General features: G+C 33.3%; 1 protein-coding gene across 4 annotated transcripts in view; it reads right to left on the bottom strand.

Moving 5' to 3' along the window:
* Window positions 1–22,646, bottom strand: part of Myb (proto-oncogene like protein Myb) — a 62,515-nt gene extending 39,869 nt beyond the window's left edge. For 2 of the 4 annotated variants that reach the window (XM_074137670.1, XM_074137671.1), the window contains exon 1: window positions 11,948–12,083. In XM_074137670.1, the coding sequence (XP_073993771.1) occupies window positions 11,948–11,988 (41 nt within the window). In that variant the 5' untranslated portion in view covers window positions 11,989–12,083. Of the gene's footprint in view, window positions 1–11,947; window positions 12,084–22,379 lie in introns of those variants that run through there. The other 2 variants (XM_074137669.1, XM_074137668.1) reach the window with 2 other exon arrangements.
* Window positions 22,647–23,291: the final 645 nt, after the last annotated feature.

Genomic DNA, 23,291 nt, shown 5'->3' with positions numbered 1-23,291 from the left:
ACAGAGAAGAAATTATTCGTATAGTTCTTCCTTTCTTGAGCCACCCGTATGATAGAATTTTATCTGTAATTGATGTCAGAGAATTACGGCTCATAAAATTATATCTCCAATGACAGAGAAGAAATTCTTCGTATTCTTCTTCTTCCTTTCTTGAGCCACCCGTATGATAGAATTTTATCTGTAATTGATGTCAGAGAATTACGGCTGATAAAATTATATCTCCAATGACAGAGAAGAAATTCTTATTATTCTTCTTCTTCCTTTCTTGAGCCACCCGTATGATAGAATTTTATCTGTAATTGATAATGTCAGAGAATTACGGCTGATAAAATTATATCTCCAATGACAGAGAAGAAATTCTTCGTATTCTTCTTCTTCCTTTCTTGAGCCACCCGTATGATAGAATTTTATCTGTAATTGATGTCAGAGAATTACGGCTCATAAAATTATATCTCCAATGACAGAGAAGAAATTCTTCGTATTCTTCTTCTTCCTTTCTTGAGCCACCCGTATGATAGAATTTTATCTGTAATTGATGTCAGAGAATTACGGCTCATAAAATTATATCTCCAATGACAGAGAAGAAATTCTTCGTATTCTTCTTCTTCCTTTCTTGAGCCACCCGTATGATAGAATTTTATCTGTAATTGATGTCAGAGAATTACGGCTCATAAAATTATATCTCCAATGACAGAGAAGAAATTCTTCGTATTCTTCTTCTTCCTTTCTTGAGCCACCCGTATGATAGAATTTTATCTGTAATTGATGTCAGAGAATTACGGCTCATAAAATTATATCTCCAATGACAGAGAAGAAATTCTTCGTATTCTTCTTCTTCCTTTCTTGAGCCACCCGTATGATAGAATTTTATCTGTAATTGATGTCAGAGAATTACGGCTGATAAAATTATATCTCCAATGACAGAGAAGAAATTCTTCGTATTCTTCTTCTTCCTTTCTTGAGCCACCCGTATGATAGAATTTTATCTGTAATTGATGTCAGAGAATTACGGCTCATAAAATTATATCTCCAATGACAGAGAAGAAATTCTTCGTATTCTTCTTCTTCCTTTCTTGAGCCACCCGTATGATAGAATTTTATCTGTAATTGATGTCAGAGAATTACGGCTCATAAAATTATATCTCCAATGACAGAGAAGAAATTCTTCGTATTCTTCTTCTTCCTTTCTTGAGCCACCCGTATGATAGAATTTTATCTGTAATTGATGTCAGAGAATTACGGCTCATAAAATTATATCTCCAATGACAGAGAAGAAATTCTTCGTATTCTTCTTCTTCCTTTCTTGAGCCACCCGTATGATAGAATTTTATCTGTAATTGATGTCAGAGAATTACGGCTCATAAAATTATATCTCCAATGACAGAGAAGAAATTCTTCTTATTCTTCTTCTTCCTTTCTTGAGCCACCCGTATGATAGAATTTTATCTGTAATTGATAATGTCAGAGAATTACGGCAGATAAAATTATATCTCCAATGACAGAGAAGAAATTCTTCGTATTCTTCTTCTTCCTTTCTTGAGCCACCCGTATGATAGAATTTTATCTGTAATTGATGTCAGAGAATTACGGCTCATAAAATTATATCTCCAATGACAGAGAAGAAATTCTTCGTATTCTTCTTCTTCCTTTCTTGAGCCACCCGTATGATAGAATTTTATCTGTAATTGATAATGTCAGAGAATTACGGCAGATAAAATTATATCTCCAATGACAGAGAAGAAATTCTTCGTATTCTTCTTCTTCCTTTCTTGAGCCACCCGTATGATAGAATTTTATCTGTAATTGATGTCAGAGAATTACGGCTCATAATATTATATCTCCAATGACAGAGAAGAAATTCTTCGTATTCTTCTTCTTCCTTTCTTGAGCCACCCGTATGATAGAATTTTATCTGTAATTGATGTCAGAGAATTACGGCTCATAAAATTATATCTCCAATGACAGAGAAGAAATTCTTCGTATTCTTCTTCTTCCTTTCTTGAGCCACCCGTATGATAGAATTTTATCTGTAATTGATGTCAGAGAATTACGGCTCATAAAATTATATCTCCAATGACAGAGAAGAAATTCTTCGTATTCTTCTTCTTCCTTTCTTGAGCCACCCGTATGATAGAATTTTATCTGTAATTGATGTCAGAGAATTACGGCTCATAAAATTATATCTCCAATGACAGAGAAGAAATTCTTCGTATTCTTCTTCTTCCTTTCTTGAGCCACCCGTATGATAGAATTTTATCTGTAATTGATGTCAGAGAATTACGGCTGATAAAATTATATCTCCAATGACAGAGAAGAAATTCTTCGTATTCTTCTTCTTCCTTTCTTGAGCCACCCGTATGATAGAATTTTATCTGTAATTGATGTCAGAGAATTACGGCTGATAAAATTATATCTCCAATGACAGAGAAGAAATTCTTCGTATTCTTCTTCTTCCTTTCTTGAGCCACCCGTATGATAGAATTTTATCTGTAATTGATGTCAGAGAATTACGGCTCATAAAATTATATCTCCAATGACAGAGAAGAAATTCTTCATATTCTTCTTCTTCCTTTCTTGAGCCACCCGTATGATAGAATTTTATCTGTAATTGATAATGTCAGAGAATTACGGCTGATAAAATTATATCTCCAATGACAGAGAAGAAATTCTTCGTATTCTTCTTCTTCCTTTCTTGAGCCACCCGTATGATAGAATTTTATCGGTAATTGATAATGTCAGAGAATTACGGCTGATAAAATTATATCTCCAATGACAGAGAAGAAATTCTTCTTATTCTTCTTCTTCCTTTCTTGAGCCACCCGTATGATAGAATTTTATCTGTAATTGATAATGTCAGAGAATTACGGCTGATAAAATTATATCTCCAATGACAGAGAAGAAATTCTTCGTATTCTTCCTCTTCCTTTCTTGAGCCACCCGTATGATAGAATTTTATCTGTAATTGATAATGTCAGAGAATTACGGCTGATAAAATTATATCTGCAATAACAAAGAAGAAATTCTTCGTATTCTTCTTCTGCCTTTCTTTTAATTCCACTTTTAGTTCATTTACAATCATCGGTAGGTTGCTTTGCGTTTCTCTGTAAGGTTTTGATAACTTTTTAAGCGGTGCGTTGAAAAACAGGTCGTAAATTTCTGCTGACAATGACACCGTAGCCTGAAGGCCGTGCACCAACTAATTCTATCAGTGGTTTTTTTTTCGGGAATCTCGTTTGCAGAGCAACTCTTACTGGTCTACATTATCGCAGGCTTCCTCGACGCCCACAAATAAGTGATCTAGAATTGGAAAATATATGATCTACTGAGGTTCTATCAGCTCTGAAGTTCTGACTGATTTTCTCCCAGCATTTTGTGGCTCCTCTTTTCCGAGCAATCCAGTGGGATTTAATCAAGCATTTCAATTCCTGCTTATTCAATTATTCCATTCATAGAGCCTTAATATAGTAACCAAAATTACTAAGTTTCCAATGTAACCCCTCCACACAAAGTCCTCAAAATTTCTTTTATTAACCAATTAACTAATTGCATTTATTAGCCGAGGAATTTTAGCTCAACAGGTAGCGCGGTGGAATAGTTAGCCGAAGCTCCCTGACTCAAATCAGGCATGCTACTTTTAGACTTTCTCTTCCTGAGGGACCTCTACAGCTGATTATCCGATGATTGTCAGTGTAGTCTGTAGCAAGAAGATACCGACAGCATTCTGAGAAGCATTTGGGTTCTAATAGATTTAATAGTTGACACGTCTTAAAAAATAAAAAAACACCCTTACGATTTCATTTTTCCATTATTCCACATTCGCCTATTCTAAATACCTTTCACAAAGGCATCTCCCTCTATCTCCTATTCCTAAAATCCACGCACAAAGTAAAGAACGCCCCGGGCAATGTATTGAGATACATTTACCTAGTCCTTTATCTCTTCGAAATAAAATAACGAGGACAAATATCTAATCGGAGGAATTTCTAATTATTTTGACAATTTATAAGTTTATTGTATTATCGTAAGCGATATTATTTGTTCCGAATATCAAAATAAAATGGCTAATCAAGAGCAAGAATGGAAGCTGTTTGAGTGCTAATACAATGAAAAATTAATGGCGAAATTTTTTAATCCATAATTTAGGAGTTGATCGCCAAATATATACGAAAAAAGTCATGTTTCCAAAAATATGCTATAAAAAATGTAATTTTAACGAAGAACTACATTACTTAGGAAAATCATAATTTTGTATGTATAAAATATCATGTTGCCTAAATTATTTTGTAAAAACACTCTCAAAAATAGTTTCATAAAAAAATGGATCGCAATTGAAAAATTCGTTTTAAAATGAACTTTTCAAAACAAAACCCTCTCCGAAAAAATAAATCTGTAATAAGTAATCTTATCAGTAATAAGCCTATAGAAATTTATCAAATAACTAAATTTGTATCTTTGATTCTATATCGCGGGTTCCTAGTTAATTTCATATAATTGTAAAACTGCATTTTGAGAAAATTAATTGAGAGTAGCCAATGGTTATTAGATCACTTTTACTTTAAATTCTTTGATTGAAAGTGAGGGATTCTGGGAAATCTGTATATTGAAAATAATATGCTCGGTTACTGCCGACAAGGTCCTTGACGCACTAGTATACGACAAGTGATTATGTGCAAAATTTTGTTCTTATGTAACAGTAGTCCTTTTATAAATTTTATTTTAGGACTATTCGTCATGTACACGGTATATTTGGTCCGCAGAATTAAGGCCATTTAACTTTTATAGCCGCGATAAGACCGTAGATAGAATTAACTATCCAGACAACAGTCCCACAAGCACACCCGAGATAAGGGGCTTTATGTTTTTCTAATACTTCCAATCACTTTTAAAGCTTGTTGAAGGCTTCTCCTATAATTGGTGCCTTATAATGTAAAGGTTGAGGAATCAATACATCTTTAGTTTATTATCACTTACTCATTTCAGAGGAAGTATTGGGAGCGGGTTTAAATTACAATTTTAATAATTTTTTCACATTACTTTATGTGAGAATGCGAAAATTTTACATAACTTTCTATTAAGGCAATACTTCTAAATTAGACTTAAATCTGTGGCCATATATCTTTCAGGCTCAGTAAAAAGCAGAACAACATTCAGAAATAAGCGTCGACAAAGACACTCGAGAGCAGTGGTTCCCAACCTTTTTATGACCATGGACCATTTTAATATTTTTTTTTGTTAGCAGGGGCAACAGGTTCAATATCACAATACGTAAAACCACTTTTAGATTTTAAAAATAAACTATAATTAACATTGTGATTATGTTTTCAGTTATATTAATGTGCTTTTTGAGCTTGCATTTTCTTAACAAGATTGGGGTAATCCTGGGATTGATGAGATTGCTCAAAGCGACACGCACATCATCATTTGCTTTTAGTCGTCTCCTGGACGTCCCACTCACCGCGCCGTCGCCGCACATGCGGCCGCATGTCAAATAAATATATTATTATTTTAAAAAGTTAAGTGTTTCACGGATCATATTTTAGTTCTTTCGGACCACAGGTTGGAAACCACTGCTCTAGAGAGATTTTTATGTCAATTCCCTAAAAACCACCTAAAAGTATGGAGCTTGGCCACTCCCTCAGAGATGCCCTTGCGTATATCCCAGCCTAACAACACAAATGACACTTAACACTGCCAGCCCCTAACATTGAAACAAGATATACACAGGGCCAACAGAGGCAGTTCATGTATGTAATTGCTTTTGAGTTTAGCGAACTTGCTGGTTAACTCTAGCTCACCATACGGTACACTTTATGGAGTCCTACACACTCTAAACGAAAAACTGATACTGGAAAAGCAGTCACAATAGATCTTTTTAGATCATAGTGCTTTTAATCCTCTCCCAAATCCAGTTAATTGCATTGTACAAAATATTTGGCGATATACATAGTGATTAAGAGTATTTCCAATATTTTCGATACTTCTCTTCTATTACCTGGTACTGAATTCTCACAGTTTTGTTTTATAAAATACATAAAAGTTTTACAATGTTACAGAAAGTATTTTTTATTAAATTGAAGTGCAATTTTGTAAAATTTTCAGAATTTTTGGGGTTTAATTTTGAAGTAGCTTGTTAAGGTCAGGTCCTCAAAACTTGCAAAAACGAATATTCAATAAACTGGGCCAAATAACCTATATTATTACTTTAGTTTTTCTTTAGTGTTAATGAATTGCTTCAAATTAGAAAATTTTAAAGACTAGAAAATCCAATTTTAAAATACATTTGGAAGGATCGATGCTTTAATTTCAATTTAATATTTGGATCGCTTCAATCACTAGGTTGCTTCTCCTTAGGCTCCAAGGATGGGCCTACCCCAGTGATGGCGAACATTTTGAGCTCGGTGTGTCAAAATTTTGAAAAATCGAAACATATTTTTCGTGGCGTGTCACACATCACAAAAGTAAAGTCTAAAAAAAAAAACAGAAATATTTATAATTTTTTTAAGTTAATTATTTGTTTAATGCCATTTAAAATACAAAAACCAAAATTATGAAACCAATGATTTACATTTAGAGACTTACATTAATATTATTATTAATAACCAACTCTGTCCGTTATGAGAGACAAATATTTGAATTATGAATTTTTTTATCTTTGAAGATGTGTGTCACCAAAAATGAGCTCGCGTATCAGCACTGACACGGTTGTCATAGGTTCCCTATCACTGGCCTACCTAATATAATTTACAAAAAGTACTTTTATTAGCCCTTTATATCTATCCATTTTTTTCAGATACAAAAATGTAGCTTTAATAAATAAAAATTTTTTTTTGGAATTACATGTTCTAGGAATAAACAAAGCCTGAATATTGAAAAATTATACTAAAAACTTGTGCATTACGCAGCCTTCTTCACTTGCACATTAGTCCACTTAAGCAGGGACTAACTGTTATATAGTATTAAGGGGCCAGCAGAGACTAAACTGTCATATAGTATTACGGGGCCAGCAGTGACTAAACTGCCACTCAGTAATAAGGGGCCTGCAGTGACTAAACTGCTATACAGTATTAAGGGTCCAGTAAGTGACTGCTAAATAGCATAGAGTCCGAAGCTAGTCTTTCGGCTATCTCCGGCAATTATCGGAGAGATGAGGCGCCCACTGTCATTTTGAAACAGAAAAACTTTTAAATTTATAGCATATCACTGCTTTGTTTACTATTAGAGTGAATTTGTATTTATGTATTAGTATTATTTACTTATTATTCAACAGAGGGTGGTTAATTTCCTTTATTGACTAGCTAAACACAACGGAAGCTAATCTAATTTCAATGAAACATATTTACAATTTTTTTTGTTTTTAGTTTTCATTCCAGGCTAATAAATTATTCAGTTGAGCGTTTTTGGGTAAGTCCTATATATAATAGATTATTTATACTAGTGTAAACAAGTTTATTGAAATCAACAGGTGATTGCCACAGAAAACTCTCGAATGTTAAAAAAAAAGTCAGCTAATTTCAAATTCAGTACTAAACATACAATGACCAACCTACTACATTATACAATTCTTTATTCTAAGGCGTTGTATTATACAATGATTTAAAAAGAAAACAAATTGTTTATCATTTTTTAAGTTTATTTTTTTACTACTCAATTTTTTATGCAATGAAAATTTTAGAAGTTAAAAAAATGAACAAATCTATATTTAGAAACAAGGCGCCTACGGTAGCCGAGCGGTTAGAGGCGAAACCTGCAAAGCTAATATGCATTGTGGTACTGGGTTCGATTCCCGGTCTATAGGCCTTGGATTTTATTTAATGGTTAATGAAAAAAATTTACAGTAAAGTATGTTTGCTAGTCGCCTCCGTCCACGACACCTAATTGGTAGTTGGACGTTAAGCCCCGCCTGAATATATTTAGAAAACAACTAAATATTACTTAATTTTTCTGCAGGCCACGCTGACAAAAAATAAAATAAAATAAATAAACAAATAATATAAAATAAAAACAAAAAAATTTAGAAAAGTACGACTAATTTCCCGATATTTAGATAAATATATTAATTTTTGTTGTTGTTTTTATGGCAAGTAAATATACATCACACGATGAATTATAATTAATATGATTTACTTTTATGTGATACATTGATATGGAATATCATATAAATAATTGGGATACTCAGAATAGATCATAGATAAATGAACATAATAATGAAGTGCCTTAATTAAAAAAAAGAACTAGATAGATCACAGTAAATATCAAAAAAGCCTTTTTTTTTAGTAAAGTGCTGCTGTTAGGTGAGGGATTTGACTACTAATTGTAATTTACGATGATCGTATAGCTTAGGGTTACCCAATCGAAATTCACAGTTTAACCTTCCAGCGATTATTAGAACTTAAATTAAAGAGTTCAAACTTACTTTATTTTTTAATAAACTAAAACCATAGTTAAGCCAAATGGCTGACTATCCATTAGACACAATGTCTAACCTAACCTAATTGTGGTGTGTTATCTATTAAAAAAAAAAAATCATTGTTCTACCACGTTTTTAAAAAAATTTTTTATTAAGGTATATCTTTGTTCTACATTAAGTATTATCAAGCGATTTGGAGTCTCAATAAGTAGTTTAATTATCGGGCTTAAATGGCTGTTGCTTCTGATTTAAAATTTCATGAAATTAATAAAATTATTGTGTGTTAATAGACCCTTAAACACACACACACAAAATTAAATCTAATAGTTCTCTTGTTTATTTATTTATTTTTTTTACAATAATGATATATAGGGAAGGGATTAGCTATGCGGTTATCGTACTGGACTCCCACGCGGAGGTCCCGGGTTCGAATCCAGCTGCTGACCCTTAGATTTTCTCTTCCTAGGAGCTTCTTACAGTTCACTGTCCGGTGATGGACAGTGTTGTCTGTAACGAGAGAACACTGTCCGGAGGCCGGGAGCGCACTGAAAAAAGCTCCGGGCGCCAATAACCTTAGATGTTGACGCGCCTTAAATCATAAAATAATAATAATAATAATAATGATATACTACAAATTCTGAATTCTATTTAAATGTTTAACTGCATCAGAAAGAAAAGCATTAGCATTGCATAGGACTGTTGAATGATTAAATGCATGTCCAAAAAACGTGTGGTAAATGAAAATATTTTTACATATTCTTTTAAGAATGTAGTGCATTAAAACAAATGATATTAAATTAAGCATTTAACAAAAAAAAGAAGCCAAACTTAAATAATATGAAAAATAATAAATGCTTTTTAACTTCATAAATTTCTTGACAGTTATAATTGTAGTAACATTATTTAACATTAAATCTGTTTATAGAATTGTTACATAGTGTTCATATTGTGAATATTTAGGTTATTTTTGAACCAGCTGGAGTTTGAGTGGTTTGCTTTCACTTAGTTATATTTTCCAATTTATTTGATACAAGTTTTGTTCCATTATTGATGTGGTTAATTGCTTATGTTAATAATTAATCATTATAAATAAAAGCACGTCAATACAAAATAATAACACTAGCTGCGAACGGTAAACATTAGCCTAACTATAAATACTTAATAAATATAACTAAATATAGTTTAAACCAGGGTTTTTTTAAAAAATGATTTAAGGCACGTCTATATCTAAGGTTATTGGCGCCTGGAGCTTTTTTTTTGCAGTGCACTGCCAGCCTCCGGACAGTGTTCTCACATTACAGACAACACTGTCCATCACTGGGATATTGAGCTGTAAAAAGCACCTCGGAAGAAAGAAAAATCTACGGGCCAGCAGCTGGATTCGAACCCGGGATCTCCGCATGGGAATACAATACGCTAACCGCATAGCTAATTCCTTCTCTTTTAATCCATTATTTCCTGTTTTGTTCTAAGAATGTATTTGACTTATAGAAGCTATTGTTTACATTGAACTTGATTCCTTTTTCTTTAGTGTGACTTCTAAATTTCTGATTAAAGCCAGAATATTAGTCTAATAGTTCTCCAGTATTTTTACTAATCATAACAGAAAAATTAGAGTTCATTAATCTTCGGTTCAATTAATTAATTAATTTATTTCCTGTTTTGTTCTAAGAATTATTTTATTGACTTCTAAATTTCTGATTAAAGCCAGAATATTAGTCTAATAGTTCTCCAGTATTTTTACTAATCATAATAAGAAAATTAGAGTTCATTAATCTTCGGTTCAATTAATTAATTAATTTATTTCCTGTTTTGTTCTAAGAATTATTTTATTGACTTCTAAATTTCTGATTAAAGCCAGAATATTAGTCTAATAGTTCTCCAGTATTTTTACTAATCATAACAGAAAAATTAGAGTTCATTAATCTTCGGTTCAATTAATTAATTAATTTATTAATTTAAGACAAAGTGGTAAAAGGTTAGTCAGCTATTTGGCTAAATAAACCAGGTTATCTGATTTGTACTAGAGTGTTTATATACATGAACTCAGGACTGTTTTCTAAAAACCCCTTTTTCTGATCAAACAGCTATCTATCCAAAACATGTGTATGACTGAAAACTCATTTTGAAAACTTTGAAACGATCATAAATGTTTTTCTTACAAGTAATAATATTTAGTAGAAAAGTAATACTTTCAATTAACCAATTTTCTCGACAATTAGAAATTTAGTAACCAGTTTTTCTTATAGGTACCGGCCTGGTACAAAAACAGTAACATATTTTAAAATCTAAATAAATCAATTTTTCTCAAACATATATTTTTTTTTCCGTCCGAAAATAACTTTTACTTTTAAAAAATTGTTCACAAAAGATACGAGCACTTGGACATGAATTTAACTACCGCACTCACATGATCGAAACAATTTGGTAACCACGTTTCAAAAATTTAGAGCAACAGTTTCCTCATTAACTTAATTTTGTTTAATTGGTAAAATAGTAACATCTTATTTGTGAAAAATGTTAGGTTTATTATTATTATGTTATATGTAGTTATTATTAAAATTTGATTCCGAACATTTCTCATTATAAAAACTACTTTTATATTTACAAAAAAAGGTAATTTACTTTTATACACTGTACAGAGTAAAATTTATTAATTTTTCTAATTTTCTATTCTTTTCTGCTTATTAGGGAATGTATTGCAATCGTGTAGATTTCCAACTTTATGTTTCCATTGGAAATTACAAGAAACTCCATGAATAAGAAAAAAGTAGCTTTTACAAAATTAATCTATGTGCGTTAATTTAACCACTACCACAATTTAAAAATTTTTAAATCACAGAAATGCTAAAATTTGATATGTCGTTTAGGTGCCACTAAGGAGTAAAACGTTACAGTAAACGTTTTTGGCAAAAATTGATTGACCGAGAGTTTTCATTTTATAGATTTTCATTTTTTTTTCGAAAATGGCGAGTTTCTTTAAATTTGAAAATTCTATTTCAGTAAAATATAATTTTACTATCCAGGTCTATCAAACTTTATAAATTAAAACTCATTCCGAATTTGCAGAAATTTTATACAAAATTTGTCATTAAAATATGAGAATTGGTAGTGTCACGATTTTTCACTTATGACAGTCTGTGGCGGGAGAGGAGATATATCAATGCTATATATCTAGAGACCTGGAACAAAATATGTAAAAAAAAAGTTGAGAAGGGTTATGCTGTACTTATAATGAAAAAGGCTTTATTTATGAACACCACTTTTTCTAAAAAGCTACATTTTGAAAATTCGGCGGACTTATACAAAAAATTGAAGTAGAGGTGAAGGACAGAGCACGCAATGTGGCATGAAGAAGCTTGACCTGTAACCTTGGACTGGTAAAAACCGCGAAGCGCCAGTTCTTGGACGAGGTTTAGAAACAAGAAGTATTCGAAGAAGAGAACCAAATTTATTTGGTCAACTTAAACAAAAAATATTTCCTCCGATAATGGATTATTATTATTATTATTTTTTTAAATGATAGAAAAGTAAACTTACGTTTCTTGAAAGATAGAATGGTGGTAAAATGGATAGGCCATATATAGTTTGTGGGTCTAGCATGACGAACGACACAAACACTGAAAGACGAAGGGTGCTCACCCTGCCTGTAGCCTAACTGGTCGTAGAGAGGGGGAACCAGGCAGGTGTGAGAGAGAAACTTACATTTACGCGCCCCCGCCCCGGCTAGTGTGTATGTATTTGTGCGTGCGAACACGTCCAAACCTACAGACACGAATATATACCAGCAGAACCCCATATAAACTAAGAGCAGAAGGGATATAACTTGGAGCTGACTAGTGTGTAAGTAGGCTCTCCCAGCCAGACCTGACAAAATAATGTCTGATATCACAAAGAAGACAGCTGCTCGGCACAATAGAATTGTTTTCCTCAATCTAATTAACAAACAATTAACTCCGACTTATCTTATTACTCTCATTAAATTCTCAAAATTCGAACATAAAATGTTTCTTAAACTTTTTACTAAATATAAGTTTATAACAAGCTTCACTATTAAAATATAAGTTCACTATTATAAGACTATCCATGCAGTCTTTTGATAAATGAGGATGGTACAGATTTGCAGTTACTTTATGATTAGAAATGTGTTCTAAATGTTTCTGTATTTTTATAAGAAGTTTTCGTCAACAAATGACATCTTTAGCCTGTGTAAAGCAATACATTATATGGTATTAATATACATCAATTCATATATATGTATATATTAACACGCACATTAAATAAGTATATACAATATAAATAAGTAGTAAAGTAATCGCCTACTATTTCAGACGGAGCTTAACATCCAACTACAAATTAGGCATTCTGGACGGTGTATATGTAATATATAAACAGTAAAGTAGTCGCCTACTTTTTCAGACGGGGCTTAACATCCAACTACAAATTAGGCATTCTGGACGGTGTATACGATGTATATGTAAGTAGTAAAGTAATTGCCTTCTTTTTCAGACCGGGCATAACATCCACCTACAAATTAGGCATTGTGGATGGTATATATAATATATAAGTAGTAAAGTAATCGCCTACTTTTTCAGACGGGGCTTAACATCCACCTACAAATTAGGCATTGTGGATGGTATATATAATATATAAGTAGTAAAGTAATTGCCTTCTTTTTCAGACCGGGCTTAACATCCAACTACAAATTAGGCATTGTGGATGGTATATATAATATATAAGTAGTAAAGTAATCTCCTACTTTTTCAGACGGGGCTTAACATCCAACTACAAATTAGGCATTGTGGATGGTATATATAATATATAAGTAGTAAAGTAATCGCCTACTTTTTCAGACGGGGCTAAACATCCACCTACAAATTAGGCATCCGTGGACGGTATGTGTATTACTTAAACAATACTTTATATTTTTAAATCTACAATAATGCTATATTTATTGAAATTTAAATTATGTTTAGAGAAAAGTAGTTTAAACTATCTACGCAATACACATTATATACTGTTTATACATAAAAAGTATTGCTCTGTATAGGCTGAGGATAGCCTTATTAGGCCGAAAAGTCTCATAAAAATATATAAACTCGGAGGAGTTCTGTCAACTAATCAAGAACATACGATTGTAGAACAATGATTTAGAAACCCTGCAGTAACTACTAAGCAAGGAAGCAGTCGGACTCGTCGACAATTATTTGGTTACTAAATGTTTAGAAATAGAAGAACTAGCCTCAATTTCTTTGATAAGGGGATACACATTTCAAAGCCACCATTGCGGAATTCCATGCATTGATATGAATTTGGCCACATTCAGACTATTAAAACATGATAGTATTAAACCTAATATAAAAAAACTACTAAAGCACCATAATTGCCGTGCGAATTACAATTGGTCAGCCAAGATAAAAATGACTGTTGTACTGGGATTGATTACCAGTACTGGCCTTGGACTTTATATTTGAGGACTAGCAAAGGATAGAGGGAATCTAAAAAAGAAAAAAAATCACCAAAAATGAAAATGAATTTGCAGAAAAAGACCTAGAATCAGCCATAAAGTTGGGCTAATTACGATGGTTGGGCCACTTAAATAGAATGGAAAAACAAAGGTGGACGTAGGCAAGCAGCCACGAGGAAGGCCCAGGTTGCGGTGATTATAGGATCTGGAAGATGAATAGCAACGAATTGGTATTACTCAGTGGTACAGAAGAGCAGGGGATAGTGAGGTCTGACGATTATAGCTGGAGGAGGCCAAGGTCCACTGCGGACCGTGGAAAGAAAGTTTGGATTCTTATTAATGTTATACCTAAATGACCTAAATACACCTAAATGATGCTTAGGAGGGAAGCGTCATAGAAGTACCTATTTTCCTGGTATAATTTGTCTAATAGTTATAGATCAATACATACAAAGAGTAAACCAAGTATAAAAGGACATTTTTAAAGACATTTTTGAAACATTCTTAAAGAAGTAAAAAATCTATTCAGTAAAATAGCAATTTCGGTTAGGTAGTTTATTTATTTTTTTAATAATAGTAACGAAATTAGAAAAAGTATAACTTAAAAACTGCCGACGTCAAGTGAACGTTCTTGCCCAGTAGCGAACGAAACAGCGCTCCAAAGCGTGTTATAACCTTTTGTGTACGGTCTTCCTCAGTAGCATACGTAACAGCGATCCAAAGCGTGTTAACCTCATGTGTACGCTCTTACCAAGTAGCATAAGAAACTGCGCTCCAAAGCGAGTTAACCTTATGTGTACGCACTTCCTCAGTAGCATACGTAACAGCGATCCAAAACGTGTTAACCTCATGTGTACGCTCTTACCAAGTAGCATAAGAAACTGCGCTCCAAAGCGTGTTAACCTTATGTGTACGCTCTTCCTCAGTATCAGTGATCTAATGTGTGTTAACCTCATGTGTAGCTCTTCCTCAGTAGCATACGTAACAGCGATACAAAGCGTGTTAACCTCATGTGTACGCTCTTACCAAATAGCATAAGAAACTGCGCTCCAAAGCGAGTTAACCTTATGTGTACGCACTTCCTCAGTAGCATACGTAACAGCGATCCAAAACGTGTTAACCTCATGTGTACGCTCTTACCAAGTAGCATAAGAAACTGCGATCCAAAGCGTGTTAACCTTATGTGCACGCTCTTCCTCAGTATCAGTGATCTAATGTGTGTTAACCTCATGTGTAGCTCTTCCTCAGTAGCATACGTAACAGCAATCCAAAGCGTGTTAATCTCATGTGTACGCTCTTACCAAGTATCATAAGAAACTGCGCTCCAAAGCGAGTTAACCTTTTGTGTACGCTCTTCCTCAGTAACAGTGATCTGTGTGTTAACCTCATGTGTAGCTCTTCCTCAGTAGCATACGTAACAGCGATCCAAAGCGTGTTAACCTCATGTGTACGCTCTTGCCCATTAGAGAACAAATTAACGAATTTGGAACGGTCCAAACTGAATTAATTTCTTGTGTAAACTCTTGCCAGTAGCTTTACATAATAGCGATCCAAAGTGTGTTAACCTCATGTGTACGCTCTTTTAATTTAGCAATTTTAATTTTTTTTTTACACTTTTGAAGCTCAAGGTAATCCAATATTCTAAATTCAATAACCTCTACCTAAATCTACAGCGTATATCCTTATCGTCGTAAGTTTAGAGTTCTAAAACTAAAAGTTTAGTCTTCTAAAACAATGACTCGATCGTAGAAAAAAAAATGTAATATTATAAATACTTAAGAAAAGTGTTTCTACACCCCTGGTCTAGTTGCTCACTTGCTACGCTCGTGTTGGCAAAACCTGGAATCGGTAAGTGAAAACTCATTTCCACACTCGTGCTATAAATAATTACTCTACTGAAAATGTGGTTGGATGCGCAGTGCTGGATAATTTGTCGATTTTATCAGTCGTAGCAGGCATTTTTTTTATTTTATTTATGATTGATTCCGAATTTACCTTCATCATTAAAGATGGATTCCACTAAGACTACTCATCAAGTGTACTGTACGAGGTGTGTTCAAAAAGTAACGGGAATTTTTAAATTTCGCGGGTTTGGAGAGTCTGATTGTAAAAATTTTTTTTTTATTATGTTGGTACACATGCCCCTGAAGTACGATAAAATTTTCAGTAATATTCATTGTTTACTTCTTAAGTGGCAGCCGTTAAGGTTAGACGTGTTTTTCGAGCTTGGCGATTTTTGTTTGTTAAAAAAAATGGATCAAAGAATTTGTATTAAATTTTGCGTAAAAAATGAAATAAAGTGTAATAAAGTGTGTGAAATGTTAATAAAGGCATATGGTGAGTCTGCTATGAGTAAAACAAGGATTTACGAGTGGTATAAGCGTTTCCAAGATGGCCGCGAAAACGTTGAAGATGACGAACGACCTGGACGTCCAAGCACATCAACAACCGATGAAAACGTGAAAAAAGTGAAAGAAATGGTTATGAACGATCGCCGAATCACAATCAGAGAAGTCGCTGATGATGTTGCCATATCAATTGGCTCATGCCATGAAATTTTTTCGGATGTTTTGGGTATGAAACGTGTGGCAGCAAAATTTGTTCCAAAATTGTTGAATTTCGAACAAAAACAGCGGAGAATGGAAGTTGCTCAAGAGTCACTCAATGAAGTCGACAACGATGCTGATCTACTGAAACGTATTATAACAGGTGACGAAACATGGGTTTACGGATATGATGTCGAAACTAAGGCTCAATCGTCCCAGTGGAGGCATTCTGGATCGCCAAGACCGAAAAAGGCTCGACAAGTGCGGTCGAATGTGAAGGTTATGCTCACTGTGTTCTTCGATTTTAATGGCATAGTGCATCATGAATTCTTGCCACAAGGTCAAACAATCAATAAGGAGTACTACCTACAAGTTCAACGCCGTTTGCGTGAAGCAATCCGAAAAAAACGCCCGGATTTGTGGCAAAACAATTCATGGATTTTGCACCACGATAATGCACCTGCTCACACTTCATTGCTTGTTCGTGAATTTTTGGCCAAAAACAAAACTTTAACGATGCCCCAGCCTCCATATTCGCCAGACATGGCTCCATGTGACTTTTTTCTATTTCCAAACATAAAGAGAACATTAAAAGGCCGTCGTTTTACAAGCATAGATGACATTAAAAGCGAATCGCTGAAAGAGCTGAAAGCTATCACAAAGATCGAGTTTCAGAAGTGTTTCGAGGATTGGAAAAAGCGCTGGCACAAGTGTATTGTATGCGAAGGGGACTACTTTGAAGGCGACAATATTAATGTAGATGAATAAATAAATATTTTTTTCAAAAAACGAAAATTCCCGTTACTTTTTGAACACACCTCGTATATGACAGATCTATGATGGAAGTGAAATTCTCGAAAACATTCTCTGATTAGGTAAAACAGTGCTACCAATAAAAAATGTATACATAAAGGAATATATAAGCAACTACTTCTGTACAAATGATTTGCTCTTTCTTTTCTTTTTTAGCAATTCCCATCTCAAATAAATCATTTAACTGTAGTCAAAATGTTAAGTTAATTTTCAAATCTACTAAACATATAGGATGAAATGATGAAGAACCTTAGCTGCTCATTTTACCTTAATCTCAAAAATGGAATTAATATTCATCATATTATTTACTTCATAAAAACTATCAAATATTTCCAAAATTGACACATAAAGGTTGCAGTGCAGGTTTTTTACTGGCGCTTAGAAGCAACAGCTGGTAATGTGGCTAGAGTGGGGAAGAGCTATCCTGACTCATATCCCTTACGGGGTTGTTTTGTTTAGGGTCGCACTGAGATTACAATACAGTACTCAAACACCAACATCAAAATCGAAAATATAACTGCTGTTTTCTATTTCTATCGAAAAACTGTTTCAGTTAAAAGCGATACAACCTTTAAATGATTAAATAATATAATAAGCAGATTAAAGGATATCGCAAAAATGATTCAGAAGCGACGAACTTCTCGAGGATCTTGGCCTCCACCTTAAGATTCCCTGATTTAACCCTGTATTGGGCCAGCCTGAGCCAATCTACTACCTCATCGTCCATTAGAGCTACACCTCCACATCATCAAACCGACCACGTTTGGCCTTCCTTTTCTTCTCTGACTCCTAGATGTCCGGAAATCAGTTTCTTTTTGGGTGGATTCTCTTATCTTCCATTCTTTTTCTTACGATTCCTAGCCACTTTAGCCTTTCTCTCTTCATAAGCCCAACCAGATCTTGGGTCATGAAACAAGAACCTTCAATTCTTGGTTAGTCATTGGTCTTCCAACCTTCCTATCTTTTACGGGACCAATAATTCTCAAAAGTTTTCTTTTTCCTGTATGCTGAGAAAAGTCCTGTATGCTTTCCGTCAAATACCACGTTTTCCTGCCGAACGTGACCAAAACATTTTAAAGATCATTAGTTAACCTTTCTAAACAACATTCGAAAATGTAGCTTTTATTTTTGTTTTAAGTGGTTAAACTTTATCGATTACCTGCCATAACTATTTCCTCTGATAGTTCATGTTTATCTGTTATAATTCCTTCTAGGCAGTGATACAGCCTCCTATTGGACTCAAAAAGCTGAGCCTACCCAAAATATTTTTCAGGTAAAAGGAAAAAAATATATATATTTTCATTCTTTGTATGGGGCGGGTGTTGGTCCAGCCTGAATTTGTGAGAGATCCTCGGTTTCCGCATATATCTACTTATTATTTGTTAAAATAGTCTGTGTTCCTGCTCCCGTCTACGACACCTAATCGGTAGTTAGACGTTAATACCCGCCTAAAAAAAAAAATTGACGATTACTTTACTTATTAGTCTTAAAATGCAGATTCTTTCAACAAATTATTTTGAATTACGTGCTCGAGAGATAAACGTTAGAAAATCAGACCAAAGACTGGTATTTTTTCGTATTCTCCTGCGCTTACGTAGTACTCCACTCTAGTTGTAATGATTACTGTTTGATAGACCAAAGGGTCCGAGAAACAGTCCTTCGGTCACCACCAGAACTCTGTAGTAAGCTAAATCGTGTCTTCAGTTTAATCACATGTCATTTTGAAGTGAAAAACTTTATTCAAAGTTCTGTTATGTTTTCAGTCAGAAAATTTGTTTGACAATTTTGGACAAGCGTACAAAAGTTAACTTTCGTGTTGCATTAGTGTTTATTACCATTAGTTATTATTTACTATTGGTTGTTTATTAGTTATATTATTATTAGACTAGAATTTAGTGCCTTCAACATGGCCTGAATAGCTTAAACCTCGGCCTAGTCCATTTTCCCAGTGGCATCACCAAACTTTAGTGCGAAAGTAGATTGCCGCTCCATCCTCCTAGAGTCCATTCATCCTAGAGCTATCCATGAAGCGGATTTGACTAAAAATATTTGTTTAAGAAGAGTTCTAGGAGGTGTGAATTTTCTGGTTTTACCACCACTTCTCTATGTTAGCCATTTCTGAAAATGCTAATGATTCGCACCTACGTAGCATTAGTGACAATTAAATGTGGAGTACAAATTATATACTGTAATTATATAATTCCAATTGTAGAGAAGGGTAGACAATACAGTGAAAGCACTTTAGAAGTAAGTTCACAGTTATTACCTCTCTCTATTTTCCTTTGAAGTTAGTGTTTACCGAGAAAAGTGTAGATTAAAAATAGATAACAAATTATTCATGTAAATTTTTTTGAATATCACAGAGTAATTATCTAGTAACGCTGCATAGACCAAAAATCAAATTTGTACTTTCTGCGACGTATCTTTTTCAAAAAAATTGAACACTATTTTCTATTTACTAAGGAGTTTTCGCAAAACATTTATTTCCAAAAATTTAATACAATTGCAATAATTTCTCTTCCTTCTATTACGAAAAAATAAAATTGCTCATGATTGCCTCTTGTCTAAAAAAAAAAAAAAAAAATAATCAAAAAATGACTGAATAAAAGTCCTCAATGTAATGTTTTTGACGCATATGAACAATAACTGGGGGCCCAATGTGTTAAGAAAAACAACTGTAAATGTCAAATACCTTTGACCAAAACTTGTTTGCATTGAAGTCTTTTGTTTTTAACTTTTTAAGGCAAAAAACAGTTTTCAAATTTCTATCTTTGCCTTTTTCTTGCACTTGAAAGGGGTAGTATTGCCATCATGTATACTGAAAATAGTAATACGTTTTGAAGTCCCCGATTTGGAGTCAAAAAATCTCGTCAGAGAATGGTACATCGGACAGCTGCTGGTACAGTGGCTTGTCCACTTCTCATCTTCCTAGGGGAAGCTAGAAGACTAGAAAGTACCGTATAATAGTGAATCTAAAGGCGGTTAAACCAGGAGACATGGTGTTTCTATCTTCAGTGTTATGAATGAACCTGGTGAGTTCGCTTAATTTACCACACACGAGAATCTCAGGAAGAGAAACCTAAATACAAGATAGCAAAAGCGCAACCATCTTCTACAATTCAGCATTCCACCTCGGGCTACACAAATTGGTGACTGGGTAAGAACTCACAATTTGAATAAATGCAAGCTAGAGTAGCGTGTCCGTTTTCAACACCTCGTGCATTTAAAACAAAGCCACCTTAGACAGACCAAGAATCTTCTTGGCTTGGGTAGCCATGAGATCCCCCAACAACTCTTCAGGTGTTCTCCTAAAATACACTGATCCATCTTCGTTTTATAACGTCTACAGGATACAAGGGTAACGGAACAGGAGTCCGTACCCACGCCGCCATATCAGCATGTTAAGAGGCCCTGGGGACCAGGAAACTGGGACGATATTCCTCGGTCTTAAGCAATCAAGTAGTAAGTGAATGTAGGTTTTTTCTAGGAGAGCTGGACTTGAACGTGATACCTCTACGTCCTGAGTCCAGTGCTCTTGCACTGACCTAAGCCCATTCTTTACAATTGTATCAAAATAAATAGTACTAAAATTATATATTAATAAAGATAGAATATTAAGAGTTGCAGTTAGTCCTCTGGATGCTCATACTTGTTTTTTTTGGTAATCCAATTCGATGCAAATATTAATTGTATGCCTGTCACACTAGACATGAAGATTACGTTATGCTTTACATATTACTCGTACCCCTTCAACATGTACATATATATCTTCTCATTTTCAAAAATAAAATAAAATAATTAAACTAAAATTTATTGTTGAAGAAATGTTAAAAGTCCTTAACAAACAATGCATTAAGTTAATTAATGCAAAAACTGTCTTAAATTTTTACATTTCCTAAGTGCAAGGTAATCTTATCGAATTTTAATGTTAACACCCTCTAAACTTGAGGCTACACAAGAGAAAAAGAAATACAGAATTACGTTGAAAATAAATTGTTCTACTTGTTTTCAATTCTGTAAAAAGCTATTTGTGAAACTTTAAATTAGTCATTTGTTCCGAGCTATATAAAATTTTACTAAGCAATTTAATTAAAATATAACAAATAATTCTGATTTTTCATTAATGACATTATAAAAAAAAAAGTATTTATTTAGCACCTTGCGTATCTTATGCTAACACTTAGTATCTTACTAAGATACTTTAATATCTTATACTTTTTGCTATACTTTAGTATCTTATGCTAGATTCAGCTTGGCAATTTTTATATGTTCTGGCGCATTTCTAATAATTTATAAATTAAAATAAAAAAATCTTAAATCTTTCTCAATACCTTTCTTCCATTAGTTGTAACTCTACTTAGAACTTTTTTTTGCAAACATCATTTTTAGGATTACCTTGATTCTTCAATAAAAATCAACATCACAGTTGTTTAACGATCTTCAGCATGATTGAGCCAAATATTGCACAGAATGTTTTAAATATAAGGATGCTGAGACCTAAGGTATCAAGTACATACCTTATTTACCTACGTTTAACATCGAATAAATGAAACTTATCTATTCCCATGTGCTTTTAAAGTATTGAACAATAAAAAGTTTAATATAACTTGAGATTACTTTGTAGCAAATAAGTTCTATTAAAAATGTAAAAAGGAAAATAAGTGATATGATGAATATAAAGGATCTATAGAAATAGATTTATCTTAGTAAGTTAGCTCTTGGAACAATTTGGATGGTTCTTGAAATGTTGTCAAAAACATATATTAGAAGCAATGACAACAATTACATATAAGAAAACGGGATTTTCTTTGTTGAACTAATTAGTTTTGTTAGACCAACAATTTAATGATACGACAAGAAATCAGTGACAGATTTGAGCTACCTTTTCAAACAGGGGAGTTGCCCAACTACTATAGAATAAATTACAGATGAAATTAAACTACAGATTAAATGAACAAAGTATAAATACATTATTCTGCACAAACATCCATAAATAAAATCACAGGACCTCAAATGTATTTTAACTTACACATTAAGAGAAGTTCGCCTAGTTGTACAATATAGCCTTTACGTTTTATTATAAGATAACTTTATCTAAACTAATATGTTTATATTATAAATCATTATTGAATAAAACAATAAATACCTCGAACTGTTATGATGTGACATTTCTCTTATGGTTTCAAAAAATTAATCCGGTGATTTATAAATTTAAAAACCTTCACCAATATACAACACATACTTCCGAAAATACCTTTACACTAATTCAATAAATGTCATATTGAATTTTAAAAGTTCCATTAGCAGATAGTACACAAATATCAATCAAATGTTCACTGACAAAGCCTGTAATCTGTACCAACTTAACACTGAAATTTAACGAACGGGTCAACCAACGGAAAACTTAAGCAAAGCTTCGGTAATTGTCTTGATGAATGCGCTAGTAGTCCTTAATCGAATTTAATCGATTCAAATAAAATTCTAGAAAATAAGTTTTATTTTATTTCTCCCCTCTAAAACATCTTAAACGATTAAAAATAACTAATGATTATTGATATATATTGTTAAGTAACTTTTATATCCGTTCCGTTTAGTCTCAGTGAAATATTTGATGCTTAAATTAAAAAAAAAGTTGTATTAAAATTTCATTGGGAATGAACACGATGCAACATAAAAAGGAGCAACCTTAGGCACGTAATTTCTGGATTAAATATATTCTTTTATATATACTCCTTTAAGCTTCTTACAATAAAATTTATTAACAGCCCCCCTCATGACAAAACCCAGAATTTTATGAGCTTTCTTAGATCACCACTCAGACAAGAAAGCGTTCTGAGATGAAACAGGCACACAAGTATCTCAACCTTGAAAACCATTCATCCACATTTAATTAACGCCGTAAACGGTGGAGATCCCGAGCTTACTATCGTCAAGCTAAGGAAATTCTTGGCCTGCCGAAAACGGCTTTGGTTGGCTTCAGCAGGTCCCGAATCCGCCAGTTGGTTCAAGTGTTGAGTGGACATGCGAATTTAGCCAGATTTGTTGGTCTTGAAACCCC

This window comes from Rhodnius prolixus, unplaced genomic scaffold, assembly GCF_049639745.1.
Source record: "Rhodnius prolixus isolate KJV_2025 unplaced genomic scaffold, Rpr scaffold_11, whole genome shotgun sequence".
NCBI lineage: Eukaryota > Metazoa > Arthropoda > Insecta > Hemiptera > Reduviidae > Rhodnius > Rhodnius prolixus.
The sequence above is the reverse complement of the archived record's forward strand: the minus strand, read 5'-3'. Positions and strand labels throughout refer to the sequence as shown.